Genomic DNA, 16,663 nt, shown 5'->3' with positions numbered 1-16,663 from the left:
CTTGTGAATATTTCTGTGAACTTGGCATTGTTTTGATGCTACATATTCTAAGTAGGAACCAATGAAAAATGTTTGTTACAACTAATCACAGTTGATAGATAGATCAACTATCTATCTTTAACCCATCATACATATTCTGCATCTTGTTCAGAAGAGGAAAATAAAGGTCATGAGGAGGACTTGGCTAGAATAGCTAAGCTGTCATGCGTACATGTCCTTCTGCACATTCGGAATCTGATGAAGAACAGCATGGAATATACAGAACAGCTAAAAATAGTATTTGCCTCCTAAATTTATACAGCATGGGATTATTATGTTTTGTTTTGCTCATGTTCTTTACTATGAATAAATGTTCCCTGCAGCTTAGGACCAAAAAAAGTTTTGAAAAGCAAAACCTACTGAAAAGAAATCGGGACCTTATAAGCTAGGGAGATATTATATCTTTATTTTGTTTAAAATAGCATGTACCCATAATGATTTTTGGGGGGTTATGGCCATAACTAACTCTCTGTTCAACTTTAGAAAGATTGATAGTGCATGGCTGCCTTTGGGGAGGAGAGCTGGAAGGTTAGGAGTCCTAGGTGACAGAATGGAGAGAGGTCAGGGATGAAGAACCAATGAACAGAGCAATGATGTAGGGCAGTGATGGCTAACCTTTTTTGGATCGCATGACAAAAGCAGGGGGAGCGCAGGGGTTCTTTCTGCAGGCGTGCCACACATAATGCTATGCATGCGACCCCAGCGCGCATGGACACCCCCCCCCAAGGCAAAAAAACGGCCCTACAAGCAAACTGGAAGTGACTTCTGGTTTTTCCATAGAGAAGCCTCCTGAAGGAGAATCCTCCTTCAGGGAATCCTCCTTCAGGGTCCGGAGGGCGAAAAACGGCCCTATGAGCAAACCGGAAGTCTGTTCCTGAACTTCCGGTTTGCCCGTAGGACCGGTTTTTCGCAGTCAGCTGGCCAGTTGGCACATGTGCGCTGGAACTGTCAGGGCAATGTTTTATGTGCCCTAACAAATGGCTCCGTGTGCCACCTGTGCCATAAGTTCACCATCACGGATTTAGGGAAAGAGCAGCGGTACAGCCTGAGGAAAATTTAGATGAGAGTTTGGGAAGTAGAAGGGTATGAATTGAGAACTTTGGAGATGTCAACAGAGAGCAGAAAATACTGGAATATAGTTATAATAATGATGAATTATAAAATGGGCTGGTAATGATGGTCAGAACATTCTGGAGGATTCAGAGTGCCCAGCAATAAAAAAGTGAATTCCTTGAAAGTTGTGGTGAAAGAAAAACATGAAGTGTTCATGCTGGGAAGAACTTTGGGACTGAATTACATGATTGTTGAGAAGAGATCATTGCTTGGAGATCATTGCTGGAATTGATACTGTGTTTCCCAGAAAATAAGACCTCCCCGGATAATAAGCCCAATCGGGCTTTTGAGCGTATGCACTAAAATAAGCCCTCCCGTGAAAATAAGCCCACCCTGAAAATATTGCAACACAGCAGCAGCCATGATGTGACCACACTTGCCGTGGTGGGACACAAAGATCACTTCATCCTGCACCTCAAAAATAATAAGTCCTCCCCGAAAATAAGGCCAAGCGCTTATTTTGGGGTTCAAAAGAAAATAAGACATGTCTTATTTTTGGGGAAACACAGTAGATGTTATGTAAGAAGAGGTAACAAGAGTGCATCTGAAAAGAAAGGATTCTATTTGGCTGGAAGAAGCTTGAGTGTAGGGAGTAGAGGAATAGTATTGAAAGAAGGAAAAGAAATTTATGGTTCATTCATCTCCCTGAAAAGTGTGAAATTCTGTTCTTAGATGTTCTGCTGTCACAGAAGCAGGATATACAGAATGGAAACAGACCAGTCCCGATCCAGTTTGGACTAGATCAAGTTAAAATCGTGATTCTCAGATTCGTGATTCTCAGAATGTCATTTGAACATGACCTTCATATCAAACCTACCGTTTACAAAAACTTCAGCTTTCAGAATGTGAACTCAATTACATGTTGAAAAACAGATAGCAATTATTTTTTATTATTTTTAGGAAAGAAATTTTAAAAATTTATGAAACAATCGAGATAAGGCACACTAACCCATCATCATTGTCATTTACTATCAAAGTGCGAAGCCAAAACAATTGAATCTTAGGTTTTTTTTCTCTTCTTCCTGTTGGATAAAAATCAGCTTAACGTATTCTAAAAACAATTTAAGAAACAACCACTATTCTTCAATAAGCATTAATTTGCCAATCCTTATTTAAGATCCATTTCTTTTCATGAGATGGTACATTTTCCATTTTTCTACAATGCAGCTATTTAATTAGGATTTTGCCTATTCACATGACAACCATAGAACTTTTAAACAATCAACTTATAGTAAAATTTATTATAGAACAGCATTTCTCTCCAAGTGTGAATGTTTTGTTTTAGGACTGATGAGAGACCAATGGATTTTTTTTTTCAGACATGAATCCAAGCTGTAAAAAGATACAGATTTAGAACATAGTAATCTCAAGATGGAATGCTTTAAACTATTACAGAATTTAACGTTTTGTGTTGACTCTGAAGGCTTCCAGATCAATGTAGGTGTAACAATGTCAGCCTACTAATAATCCTGAATGAATTCAGAACCTCATGTCCCATTACCCTTTTGTGTGTGAATGCTTCAATTTACCATTAATATGTACAACTTTGAAAGAGGCACCCAAGCTTTGAAGGCCACAACTTCTGCGTATTTGCTTTAAATTAAATGTGGTGATTTGTAGTCCATAAATGTGTGTGTGCTAAGATCCATTTCTGCAACTTCTGGAATGTAGCAATACTTTGCCAACTGCTGATGTGATACTTTTTTTCCTTTCTTTTTGTTTTTATAACCAACCCACCCCATAAATGGATTTGTTAAACATATGTATGTATTTTTAACTTAAAAAGGGCTTTTGCCCTGACCCTTCTGGTGATATTTCTACATCACTTTCATGCCTTCTTGATCCAAAAGGTTTTTTTTTCCAAGAAGACAAAGAATGCATACTCCCTAACTGAGAAACATGCTTAACTACACTTTAAACCCTAGTTAAAAGATAGTATTTCCTACAATTCATTGTAGTTAATTAATGTCAGCTATAACAATTCATGTCTGACAGGAGACGAACTACAGGGAGGGGATGACTCTAGGGCAGTGATGGCTAACCTCTTTGGCGCTGAGTGCCGAAAGGGCATATGTGCACGCGCACATTCATAATGCAATGTGCATGGGGGCCCCGCCCCATGGATGTGCGTGCAACTCCCCAAGTGCATACCACCCCCGTGCATGTGCACGTGACCCCGTGTGTGTCCCACGCATGTGTGCGCATCTCCTGCATGCATGGCAGTTACCCGAAAATCAGGTGGCTGGCAGGAGATGCACACGCATGCGCAGCGGAACTGAGCTGGGATGACGGCTCATGTGCCCGCAGATAGGGCTCTGCATGCCATAGGTTCACCATCACAGTTCTAGGGTCTCCTCCTCTCCCTTTAACAGTAAAGAGAGAGGAAATGTGACATGTTTTTTAGCCTTGAGAATCCTCAACTTCATTAATAAATCTTCCCCCAATGGTACAGATGAGATCCATGACTTTCTTTAAGAGTACGAATACATTTACAGCCTCTAACTTTTTTTAATTACTTTGCAAAATGTGTAATTTAGATTCAAATTAGCTGTGTTCTGGGTTTCAGCTAAAGGCATATCAATTCTTTGAAAACTATCTGTTCAGCTGGGAAAAAAACCTTTATAAAAATATGAAAATGCTTAAGAGACAAGTCTACTTATTTAAAAAAATGATAATACAGAGGTTAGAGACTGCAGAGATGCCAACCCCTTGCTAGTTGAGCCCTATCCATCATAATAATGAGAAGGCTGAAAAGAAATAAATGGTTTCCTAGTAGATAGAAAAAAAATATCAATAAGTAATTTAAAAGACAAAATTGATTGATAGCCTCTGGAAGAACGCATCAATGCTATTTCTTCCCCACTAACTTGCTGAAAACATCATAGACTTCTGGTTTCTCTTGTGCAAACTGCTCCACTGTATTTTTCTGCAACCAGTCAGATGAGCGCATTTGTTGCTGAAGGAGACCAATTAGATCGCCAAGGGTGGAATTCCCAGAGGAAGTTGATTCCTGGTGGTGGGACACAAAGATCACTTCATCTGTGCTGTCTACTGTGCCTTCTGATTCAGACAGACACAACAGATCTTTGTCTTCATTCAGGATTTCACGTTCTTGTTCTTCTAGTACTTCACACAGTCTCTGCATCCCTGGAAAAATGGGTGGGAAGTAAGGAAATTAGATAGGATGAAATAAAAGTTGGATGCAGATATTTGAGAATACATTAATAAGAGTAAAAACATAGCCACCATATTTTTCCTTTGAGCTAAATTGATAATCCAAACAATGAACTTACACTGATTCCATGAAAATCTATACCTGCCACCAATTATCTCTTTTCTAGTAAATGAATCATTCCAGGACTTTTTGGTTCACTTAAAAGTGTTTCAAAATGTGTTCAAACCAACTAAATAAAATATGACTTATTACTTCCCAAAGAAGTGTCCATGACTTGAGAGTCACTTACTCCTACTTCTCTTGTTCTAGAATGCCCATCTGTCCTCTATTGGTTTAAAAAATAAAGACAATAAAACCAGAATGCAAAGAAGAGCTAGGATGGTAAAACTAAGGAGGAAAGAATGGTATACATAACATTTGGATAACCAAGTTGAATACTGTCCATCAGGTGTGTGTACATATAATTCTATCTAGCATTTTATTGCTAATTCCATTTGCCCAGGAGTGCAACATCCTATCTTACGTGGTAGGAGTTGGATCACCTATTGGGTTAATCTTGGATACAATATGGATGAGGGCAGCACTAACCTAGCCGCAGTCGATTAATCTTATCAGAAAAGATGATGCGGAACCAGCCAGGCTCATTGCACTCAAATAAGATACCAGGAGCGAGTAAGACCTTTTTGTCCAGGAAGCGTCTCCACAGTAGCATCTCCTCTTCAAATGTTCTTTTTCTTAAATACTGGAATCAGTAAAGAAGAGAATAAACAAGTAAAAAAGCCAACCTTATAGTCCTATAAAAAGTAATTGCATCATTCTCTCTCAAACTGCAGAAAATTTAACCCGTGCAGGATGGATAGACGATCTTGTCATCAGATGCGACAAAGTTATAACTCCTAGTAGTCCCAGCCAACCCAACCAATGATGAGAGATGATGAGGTCTGTAGTTCAGCAGTCTTTGGAAACCATAGATTCCCTACTTCTTCCCAAGAGATTAAGGGTAGACTGAGGTGCAAAAAAGTAAAATCTCTTATCCAAACAGCAACAAAAAAGAGGCATTTATGATTGTGTATATGTGAGTATGCAGATATGTACATAATGCATGTACATATAAAACACACTCAGAATGATGAGTATATTTCAGCCCTCCCAAACTTGGACTCTCCAAATGTGTCAAATATTTAAATCCCACATTTTTAAATATGTATATTTGAGCTACCACTATTTTTCCCATTTTAAAAAAAAGTTAGACATTGACTTGATTTATGTCAGACCTTTCCTGAGACCAAGAAGAGAATTTCTGGTCTATCCAATCTATCCATTCTGTTTCTCACAAAGATCAATCAAACTAGATTGTAAAGACATTTTCTGTTTTTTTTTGTCAAGTTTAACTAAATGGAATTTGAGATTCTAGAGACAAACTATAGAGAAGACCAGTTGCCTTCATACCCTACTTGTAAAAATAACCATATATATTTTTCACTGGCAAAAAGATACATTCAGAAGTGAAATTCAGGTTCTGACATGTTCTAGAGAACCGGTAGCAGAAATTTTGAGTAGTTCAGAGACCCGGTAGCAGAAATTTAGAGTAGTTCAGAGAACTGGCAAATGCCACCTCTGGCTGCTCCCAGAGTGGGGTGGGAATGGAGAATTTACAGCATCCTTCCCCTGCCACACCCATCAAGCCACACCACACCCACCAAGCCATGCCCACAGAACCGGTCGTAAAAAAAATTGAATTTCACCATTGGATACAGGGCATCTAAAGACTACTGACCTTTCGGAAGTCAATCCATATAAAAAAACCTGCACTGCGGTTGAGGAAGGGAATTCCGAGGGTCTTGAGTTCATCTGTCACAAAAGTGTGTGCAGCTTTCAATCTCTCATGGTTTGCGGGTAAGTATACTTGGTTGATCCAATCTAGCCAAGATTAGAAAAATACTTAGCAAAGACACAAATATATATTACTGCTTAATTTCTAAAAGCCTGATAGATCAATGGATGAATGAACTCCATTGAGAATACTGCCCTTTATGTAAAATAAGGCAACATTCATATTCCACCTGCTGCATTTAATCTGTGATAATTCATTTGTAGACATCATTTGTCACTGACACTGGATAAGAATGTGTATATGTAAACTAGGCCACAACGAAAACAATGGTCAAGAATTTCCAAGGGTATATTTTGGATGTGCTTGAGTGTGAACACACACATAGGTTTAAGTGAAGGGAGATAATATAAACATGGTCCTGATGCAATGTGAGGGTTTTAAAAAAAACAACCTCAAATTTGTCAAGCTGGCAATCACCTTCAATATATTTCCTGAAATTCTAGGATACAACTCAAAATTATATGACAGATATTATATGATAGATATTTTTAATTAAAAAAATAGGAACACCTGTAGCAAAAGTCTTTCCTCAAGAAGATCAATAAATATAGATGATCTCAGGTTACTCACCTCTGTCTTTGAGTAGCTCAGCAATTTGGTATTGTATGGGCCCAGAGATACCATGAAAGTAACTAAAAGAAGACACAGCTTTGATAACATCTTGGTTTAGTGTGTACAAGGCACCAAACCGGATTCCAGACACAGCAAAATCCTGTAAATGAAGAGAAGAATCACCAATCCAGCTTCTATAATGTAAGTACTGTAAATATTTTGATTCAATCAACATTCAGTCCAGGAATTTAAGAGAGTATCAACTAAATAATTGTAGAATAATACTTACCTTACCAATCCCCCACAACAAATGGGTCCTTTGTGGATCAGGCAATCTGTATGTAAGAAGAATACTTATATGAATATTTCCAATTAATAACTGAGACTTCTTGATCAACCTTTTCCACTCTGGTGCTTTCTAAATGAGTACCACTCCCAAAATTTCCAGAGATAAAGTCACCTCATTTGGAGTCATGGGAGGTATAGTAAAGCACACTTCAAGGCATTAAATTAGGAAAGTTGTTCTTGACTATCAACCCAGAATGCCAAAACAACAAAGAACATAATAATTATTGATATTGTTAATAGAAACGTCATCTCATAGGGCCAAAATGAATCACCTGTTAACTTTGTGAATATGGAAAAAGTGGAAAAACGGAACTTTTAAATGTCAACAATATCCCCCACCCCCTCCTTTACTGGAAGTGAAAGCAGAAGCTTCGAAGAGAAAGTTTCTGTCAGGACTATGTCAATATACAAATAAGTGATGTGCGGTGAGATTTATGGCTGGTGAGGCAAGAGGGGAAAAGCTGCCCTGCCGCCCCGGCGCTAGAGGCAAAAGCCGCCCTGCCGCTATGTCCGACATAGAGGTGTCCCGCCTCTATGGCGGACACAGTGCCGGGGCGTCCAAAGCCCTGCCACTATGTCCGACATAGAGGTGTCCCGCTAAGTCCAAAAGCCCTGCCGCTATGTCCAAAAGCCCTGCCACTATGTCCAAAAGCTCTGCCGCTATGTCCAACATAAAAAAAAGTGCCAACCCGCGCCCCAGGAGAGGCGGATGAAACACACACACAGGCACACAAATTACTTACAATAATACAATTACTTACAAATTACATTAATTTTGAATTCCTCCCCCTCCCTCCAACCCACATACCTTTTCCAGCTATTTCACAGAGGATTTCAACTCTGCTCTTGTCTGCCATGATGAAAATGTAAAAATGTAAAAGGAAAAAAGCAAGAGCTGCTGAAGTCAGGCTGGGTTAGCTGCTGCCAGAGTCCCCAATGGATGACTCTGCTTAACTGTTTAAAAAAGCCTCTTAAAAAAACGCCCTCTACAGGAGGAGGCAAGAGAACCAAGTGCCTCATCTACATAAGGAATTTTTCAGCTTTTAACCCTTGATTAACTCTGCTCGAGTGATCATAAAGATAGACTAAATGAGGCATGTGGTTCTCCCGCCTCCTCTTCCTGTAGAGGGCACTTTTTAGAGGCTTTTTTAAACAGTTAAGCATTAAGCAGAGTCATCCACTATGACTCTGGCAGCAACTACCTCAGCCTTTTTCCTTTTAAATTTTTTTTGTTTTCATGATGACAGTGGTGAGGCCCTGCCTCCCCTGCCTCCCCTGACTGCACGTCACTGATACAAATGATTAAATTTTCCCATTACTTGATCCATTCATCAACAGCAGTTTCATAAGTTCCATCTACTGTAGCTTAGCAGTCCAACCCCCTCCCCACACCTCCAAAAGGACCCAAGATCTTCTTCCTTCCTTCCTGAAAGCTAGGTTTTCCCAAATGTGTTTAAGGAAGTAAAGCTCAACTTCTTTGCCTCCATACAATTTTCTTAACCACATTACAGAATTAGTTTGCCATTGCCTTCTTCCCAGACAATTGGGTATCCCTGATCAAAGTATTAATCAGAGTTGATTATGCTTAGCTTCTGAGATGAGGCAATGTGGCTGCTAGAAAAATGTGAGAATGATATAAAGTGAGAAGAGAATCAGTAGTGCTTTCTAAAATAAGAACAAAATTAAATTACAAAGACACCTTCTGAAGCAACAAGATATGTCAATGCAGAAATACACAAAAAACTACTGTTCTCATTTAGGGAATATATAATATTTTACTTCAAGAAACAATTTCCCCTTCTGAGCTGGAAGGGCACTCCTATCATTCACAGATTGCATTATTTAGTTATTCATTTTATTAAATGCATAAGGCTTCTAACTCTAATGATTTGCTAGCATTGGTGAACTTTGCTACTAAATGAGTGAAGATGTAAAGCAGACCTTACCTCTCCATTTCCAGTATACTGTGAAATGTGGCAGAGTCATCAAAAACTGAGAGCATATAGACTTCATCAACAATCACATGCAACTCATGTCTAGAACAAAGGAAAAGTGAGAACTTCAGCAATTGGAAGGAAAATATCTTGGTCTCATGAAATAGGCAAGAATTTTGCATTCTTTCATGGACAGTCACTATAATGATTGACTAGAAAAGAACATCCATGATTCTAAGAATGTTTGAGAATAAGAATAGAATTCAAGCATCAGCTAATTAAGAACACATTCATTGCTAGAAATTACAACACAACCTCAACAGATATTACAATCTTCCCGTAAATGCTTTGATACACAAATCAGCCCATTGATTAGACTGTCCAATAAAAGCTTATAGAGAAATAATGTAATGAAATTAATGAAATGGAAGGAAATTAGAAATCCCAGCCTACATGACTATACGTCTTTCAGCCTTATCATTGTCTAATAACTGAGTACTACTTCCTTCAATTCTTATTTGTTGCCCTCCTCCAACACATTTTATTTGATTTTTTAGTCTCTCTTTCTTTCCCATAGAAACTGGAGATATTGCTCTTCAATGGCTCTAGTTCTACTGAGGTGGATGTTTCAAGATGGTGCCAAATTTTTCACTTCACGGCAGGTGCACCATAATAATTAAACAGGCCTGTTTCCTTTTCCATGCTGTTCAAAATCCACATAAAACCCTTGAGGTTATCTGCAAATGCAATGTTACAATAATTAATTCTATTCTTCCTGTTCATCAAATTCAAGTAAAGCTGATCATAGACTAAATTTGCATCAAAAATCTGCAGTAAAGGCCAGTGAACCTCAGGACCTAGAAACTCTTAGAATACTATTATTTTTGTATCACCTTCTCTAACATAAACTGCTTCCACTTGAAAGTTATGATATTCCTGGTTCTGGCCATTTGGATTCTGGCCAGCAAGTTACAGAGAGGTCTCTAAATACTTTCAAAATCCATAATGTAACAACTGTTTATAATATGAGGAGATTTTCGGTGCTAACTGGGCACATACCATATTGAAATTTTGACCCATCAGATTCTCTAAAACATGTAAGATTGTCACACCTTTTTGCAAATTCCAAGTAGTCCTGTAAGTCTGTGAGAGAATAGATATCCCCTAGGGGATTCTGTGGATTCAGGAGAATTAAAGCCCTTACTTTGATGCCCTATAAAAGAAAGAAGAGTATTTAAAAATGCACATATATGTGTATATGGGAACTAAACACATCAATACATCAAATACAACCTGTCAGGAAACCTATTTATTCTGCAGGAGGAGGATTGTAAAAACTGACTTTTTTATTATTAAGTGGCTGAAACTTGCACTTTGATTTCATTCTTTAAATCAGTGCATTCTACAGTGTGGCAATTTTTTTTTAATGCATGATCCTGATGGATTTAAATCCTCCCTCCTCCTCCCTATGTATTAATCTCAAAGAAAAGTAGCTCAACCGTTCCTTAAAAGCGATTTGGGAAAATGCAAGAAAGTTGCTATAAGATGAGGTCAGAGAGTCTACTCTTCTAGAGGCTACATCTTTCCACTGTCCCTGATGCCTGCCCCATCCCAGTTAATAAAATTGACTGGGTATGATGAATTGTTGCAAGTATTTTACAGCTGCAGACTATTTCTAGTTCATTCTAGACTACTTTTTTTTAAAACAATTATTAAAACAGAACATTAAAAATACATTTAATTGATAAACACACCAAACACAAGATTTAGAAAGGGTAATAAAATAACACAGGTAATTTAAAATTCTCCAAGTAAATGATCTACACTAAAGAAAAAAATGTCTTTCCAGTGAACAACAATTCTTTCATTTTCTAATGAAAAAACAATTACGTTAGAAAGACAAATGGTGGGAATCTTTGCTAAAGCAAACTTCTTTCTCATATATTTGTTTGCAAGTTAGGTGAGTAAGAGGGCACTTGTAGGTAGCACTCTGATCTTCATTTTATTCAAAGACAAACAGGGTTAGGGAAATTACTGGTTGAAGGTAATAACTTTTTTAAAAGATTTATTCATTCTAAAGAGTTTAAACACAGAACAAGAAAAGCTGCTCCAGATGAGCTCATATTGCACTTGACAGCCAATGTTTAGAAAAATAGTTAAGGCTGGCAGACTAGCTTGGCCACTGAAATAATCTAGCAAAAATTGGATCAGCAAAGTTCACCTCTGATTGTGCATCCTGCAAGGCTTTCTTTAGCTTATCCACTGTAAGCTGGAATGGACGCGTGCAACTGCCAGTGGCCTGAAATATATGAAACAAGAGATTGAATAGTGGCTTTCAGATCCATCACATGCAACCCTAATGAGGAATATTATTCCTCTCACCGGCTCAGGGTTGACTCAGCCTTCCATCCTTCCAAGGTGGGTAAAATGAGGACCCAGATTGTTGGGGGCAATATGCTGACTCTCTGTAAACCGCTTAGAGAGGGCTGAAAGCCCTATGAAGCGGTATATAAGTCTACTGCTATTGCTATTGCTATTATTAACCAAGGTAGAATCATTCAAACATTCACAGAATTTGGAATCTGCATCGTACGGGATAAAATATCACCAGTATGCGGACGATACTCAGTTGTATCTGTCCGCCCCGTGCCAACTCAGTGAAGCGGTTGACGTGATGTGTCAGTGCCTGGAGGCTGTCAGGGTCTGGATGGGAGTTAACAAACTGGCTCTCAACCCTGACAAGACCGAGTGGCTTGTGTTTTTCCCTCCCAAAAATTGGCTATGTTCTCCAACTCTCAGGCTGGGGGGTGAAATTATACGCCCCTCAGATAGGGTTCGCAATTTGGGAGTCCTCCTGGATCCACAGCTGACTTTAGATCATCATTTGTCAGCTGTGACCAGGTTCGCCTAGTACACCAATTGCGTCCCTACCTGAACCGGGAGGCTCTCACAACAGTCACTCACGCCCTTGTGACCTCAAGACTGGACTACTGCAATGCGCTCCACATGGGGCAGCCCTTGAATAGTGTTCGGAGACTTCAGCTGGTCCAGAACGCAGCCGCGAGAGCGATTGTGGGTGTGCCTCGGTACCCACATTACACCTATCCTCCGCGAGCTGCACTGGTTACCTATTGGTCTCCGGATACGCTTCAAGGTGCTAGTCGTCACTTATAAAGCCCTACATGGTATTGGACCTGGGTACTTGAGAGACCGCCTCCTGCCGATTACCTCCCAAAGACCCATTAAATCCCACAGATTAGGCCTCCTCCGAATTCCATCGGCCGGCCAATGTCGGCTGGCAACCACCCGGAGGAGGGCCTTCTCTGTGGCTGCTCCGGCCCTTTGGAACAATCTCCCCATGGAGATTCGGACCCTCACCACCCTTCAGGCTTTCCGTAAAGCCGTCAAGACCTGGCTGTTCCAGCAGGCCTGGGGCTGCTGAGTCCCATCCCCTACTCGAATGGGTATGCGTGTTGAGACCTTTTAGACTGTTTTATACTGGGTTTTTTTGGGGGGGGTGGTTTTCCTTTTTGTATTGTCCTCCCTCCCCCCCCTTGGTTTTGTTAGCCGCCCTGAGTCCCTCGGGAATAGGGCAGCATACAAGTCGAATAAAACCTTCAAACCTATTTCAAGATAGATATTTCAGCTAAACATGAAAAATATTGGAATGCTAATCTAAGCACAAGCATTCTTTTAATCCAGAATCACCAAATGTTTGTATCTCCAAATCCCTATGATCTATTTTAAATTCCAAAGCTACTCTATCTACTTTTATATCACCCAACATTACCATTAACATTCCGCTAATCCAACCCAACAGAGAACATTTGGTCGATGTGAGGGCCAACCCAACTGGTTTCAATTTTATTGTTCCGATGATCAAGTGATATAGCTAGAAAGCGGAATGGAATGCCAATCTTGTAGTCCACCAGCGACTTGCGGAGCTGGCATCAGAGTCAGACAATGAGGAGGTTGGGGAAGAACATGGGCCAGTCCTGGAGTCTGGGGAAGGCTCGGACGAGAGCTCTGGGTCGGAAGCAAAAAGGGAGCCATGGTCATCTGGGAGTTACGTGCTGCCTCCCGAGCCTCCAGAGTCGGACATTAGCAGAACAGGAGAAGCCTGTTCCCAGTGCGCACATGCACAGAGCTGCCAGAAGGCAAGAACAGTTAAGACATAAGGGACAACTCGAGAGTAAGGCTTGGAGATGAATGGACCCTCCCATAAGACATAAAGGAGGAGCAAAGGCATGTGAGCCTTTGCAGGAAGCAACTTTGTTCATTCTGATTGGTTTAAAATCTGAAGCTCCATTTTGACTCTATGTTCTGTATGGCCTTGCAAAGCTAATTACCAATTAGGTCTTTGGCAGCATTTCAAGGGAGATAAAGGTCGGTGCTTATCAGCCTTATCCCGAAAGACTTTGGCAGACTTCTGTCAGACTCTTTACAAACTATTCGTGACTCATTACGGGCTGTGAATGAACATAATTCACAGCTGTTGAAATAAAAATAGTTTTTGGGGACTAAGTGTGTACTTTTTACTGTCTCAGAAAGCCTAGGTCAGGACAGCCAAGAGATTCAGAATATGGTGGTCATTCATATGCTTTCTTACCTGGCTATCTAAATAGGCATAAACCAGCTTGACCCTGCCATACTTGCTCACATCTTTGATGATTCCTCCATAGAACGGAGTAGCAATCAGGAACGCTTCTGAAATAAAAAGAATAAACTACTGCTACTGGCATTCCTTATATTACAGAGGATCAGTTCTATTATTATTCATAAGATTTGATATATATGTCTATGGAGATTCTCAGTCATCCAAGTCATAGTTGACGTCTTCAGCTCTTGGATGAGATGTGAAATGCCTTCAAAGAAAAAGGAGAAACTCCAGTTGCCTCTTGAAAAAGCACCTTTGGGACTTCAATCTATACGTTAATTTCAGGGTAAATTTTGATTTTGTAGTCTGAAGTTCTGGTGGTTTTAATGTCATTTCCACACCTCAAAGACTAAATATACATCCCTCAAAGGAATGGAAAGGGATTTTTTTTTAATTAAAAAAACTACTCAAGAATTCAGTCAATTTAACAACAGTGTTTAAAAGAGCTAAGACAGGGCAAGCAATTTTATTTTCATCTGGAAAAGTACAAGTGAAGTGCTTTTATTGGAAAAGTGTTGGAGATGATGGGAAGATAGTGACTGCTTAGTTTGCCCGCCCCTGTGAGATGAAGTCCTACCCATCTTCCTGAGAAAAATTGTGTCAACTGTAACTCTCATCACTCTCTATCACCATGGGCATTAGCTTATGGAACGCTATGCTAGGGCAATTCAAGCAGCAGCATAGGAGAAAAAGGACTAATAGAACAGCCTCAAACTTTTGGATTCCAGTGAAAAAGATAACGCAGATCATTCATCTCTTACAGTGTCAGCAGGGAGAAAAATAGGTCTATCCCAAAAATCTCTTCCTGAGAATGAAGTGAGCACTCAATGCAGAGTCCATGAAAATATACCGTACACCTTTCTCCTTTTGGATTTAACCTCCGCCCCACCACAAAAAATCCTCTTGTGATTTCCTAGCTCATCACTTCTAGAGAACATTTAAAGTAGAATAGAATTCAAACGGGGGGAAAAACCTGAATTGATGAAGACAAAAATAATTAAATTTTCTGAAGCTCTATACTCAGATTTATCTATTTAAAGATATATCTATTTAAAGATGGGAATTCTGTGGGGGGTTTTTTGTTGTTGTATTCTTGGATAAGTGCACATACTAGGTCAAATGTATGAATGTTGTACATATGAAATAAAGCCGAATTTACTAATAAAAAGAAAAGAACTGAGTTCCATTATATAATATATAGAGGTATGTCTACACAGATATTCTTTTTCCACAGAGTTCATCTTCTTTTGGCTCATAAATCGTTGGCAGTATACAAATACAGTAAATAAATATCCGTGTAGTTTGTGGTATCATCACATATAGCAGGGGTGTCAAACTCAAGGCCCGGGAGCCAGATCTTGCCCGCAGAGTGCTTAGATCTTGCCTGCGGGGATGGCCTCGAAACAGAGAAGGAACAGCTCGTGGTGGCTCTGCTAGCAAAAACAGAGCTCTGCCCACAGCCTCCTGAGCTCTGTTTTTTGTTGGCAGAGGGTTGCAGGAGGCCATTGCAGCCAAAAATGGAGGTTGGGAGCCTGGTTTCGCTGGCAGAGTGCTTGGGCCACCACAAGTGCACCCGACACGAATAACATCGAGCTGGACACACTCACCCTGGCCCGCTGAGGTCAAACACAACCCTGATGTGGCCCTCAAAGAAATCGAATTTGACTCCCCTGACATACAGTAACAGTGTTTAGGGAATAAACTGTCATAATCAAGCAGGTTAAAAAAAAAACCTTTATCAACTACGGCAACTAATTAATCAAAAATCTTCTCCAGATCCACCCTGATGAATGTGAGTTATTTGGTACAGGCATTCTGTACTATGTTAGACACGGTATCCAGAAAAACCTAAGCAATTTCAATCCTCTTCTGCAAAAAAATCCTGCTTTGCTGCTATCTAACAAACCTGTGTTTTAAATTGCTCCAGCTCACTTACCTCCTGCATCACAGAGAACCATAGCCAAAGAAGAAAACAAAGATCCACAGCCATTCTGCAGAATCACCTTGAGAAAAAGATATTCAGACAGATATTATTTTCTGGAGAGACTATTCTTCCAATAACATTTCTAGCACCAAGGATTGTTCCTTCTCTCCTATAACCCATCTTATCCCAAAGCTGCTTTTTCAAAAGGCAACTGGACTTTGTTTTTCCTTGAGGATGTTTCACTTCTCATCCAAGAAGCTTCTTGACGTCAGAACTGAAAAAAGCTTCTTGGATGAGAAGCGAAACATCTTCAAGGAAAAACAAAGCCCAGTTGCCTTTTGAAAAAGCAGCTTTGGGACAACCATGATCTGGATAACTGAGACTCTCCATAGACCCTCTTATCCTGATTTATTTGATCTGGTTCCCTTAACCACTGGGCAGCAGGTATTCCACTGGGTACTGAGAATTGCACAGTGCCATCTTGATGTTACGTTGGTAGGTGGAGAGCAGTATAAATATGTTAAATGAACAAATAAATAAACTTGAAAGATAGTCCTTCTTTCCCGTAAAGCTTTTTACTACAAATTTGTGATTCACTTCAGAGTACATCAATGGATAGACAAAGGTGACTCTGTGGCACAACACAGAAGAATAAACCCATCTGGACAGGATTCAGGAGTCCATCTGCATCTGAAAGCCACTCTGCATTGCACTGCAGAGAGCATATTCCCCTCATTCTAAGCTAAGTTATCAAATGGACTGGTGTCCCCCAGTCTCACACGTAGGGAAGCAGTGGTCTTAAGAAAGGAAGCCACCTCCTGAGGTTCAGACTTCTGAGGCTACAGCAACTCCTTCTGTTTGTGTCTATGCTTTGTCAAAAAGCAACTGGATTTTCTTGGGGTTTCTCCCCCCACCCTGAAAACATTTCACTTCTCATCCAAAAACTTCTTCAGTTCTAACTGAACGGTGGGGAATGTAAATATTTACATTTTTGCAGTCATCTGGTCATTAGTATTTTGATAGTTGG

General features: G+C 39.9%; 1 protein-coding gene across 1 annotated transcript in view; it reads right to left on the bottom strand.

Moving 5' to 3' along the window:
• Positions 1-2,026: 2,026 nt before the first annotated feature.
• LOC106545009 (putative inactive 1-aminocyclopropane-1-carboxylate synthase-like protein 2) overlaps positions 2,027-16,663 on the bottom strand; it is a 28,001-nt gene continuing 13,364 nt past the window's right edge. The window contains exons 6-15 of the mRNA XM_014061446.2: positions 15,649-15,715; positions 13,665-13,762; positions 11,277-11,354; positions 10,168-10,268; positions 9,068-9,157; positions 7,063-7,108; positions 6,792-6,933; positions 6,105-6,247; positions 4,916-5,069; positions 2,027-4,299 (exon numbers count right to left, since the gene is read on the bottom strand). Coding sequence (XP_013916921.2) covers positions 4,001-4,299; positions 4,916-5,069; positions 6,105-6,247; positions 6,792-6,933; positions 7,063-7,108; positions 9,068-9,157; positions 10,168-10,268; positions 11,277-11,354; positions 13,665-13,762; positions 15,649-15,715 — 1,218 coding nt within the window. The 3' untranslated portion in view covers positions 2,027-4,000. The remainder of the gene's footprint in view (positions 4,300-4,915; positions 5,070-6,104; positions 6,248-6,791; positions 6,934-7,062; positions 7,109-9,067; positions 9,158-10,167; positions 10,269-11,276; positions 11,355-13,664; positions 13,763-15,648; positions 15,716-16,663) is intronic.

This window comes from Thamnophis sirtalis, unplaced genomic scaffold, assembly GCF_051295495.1.
Source record: "Thamnophis sirtalis isolate CommonGarterSnake01/CBP01778 unplaced genomic scaffold, rThaSir2_p1.2 scaffold_1, whole genome shotgun sequence".
Taxonomy (NCBI): Eukaryota; Metazoa; Chordata; class Lepidosauria; order Squamata; family Natricidae; genus Thamnophis; species Thamnophis sirtalis.
This window is presented reverse-complemented; position numbering and strand designations above follow the sequence as displayed.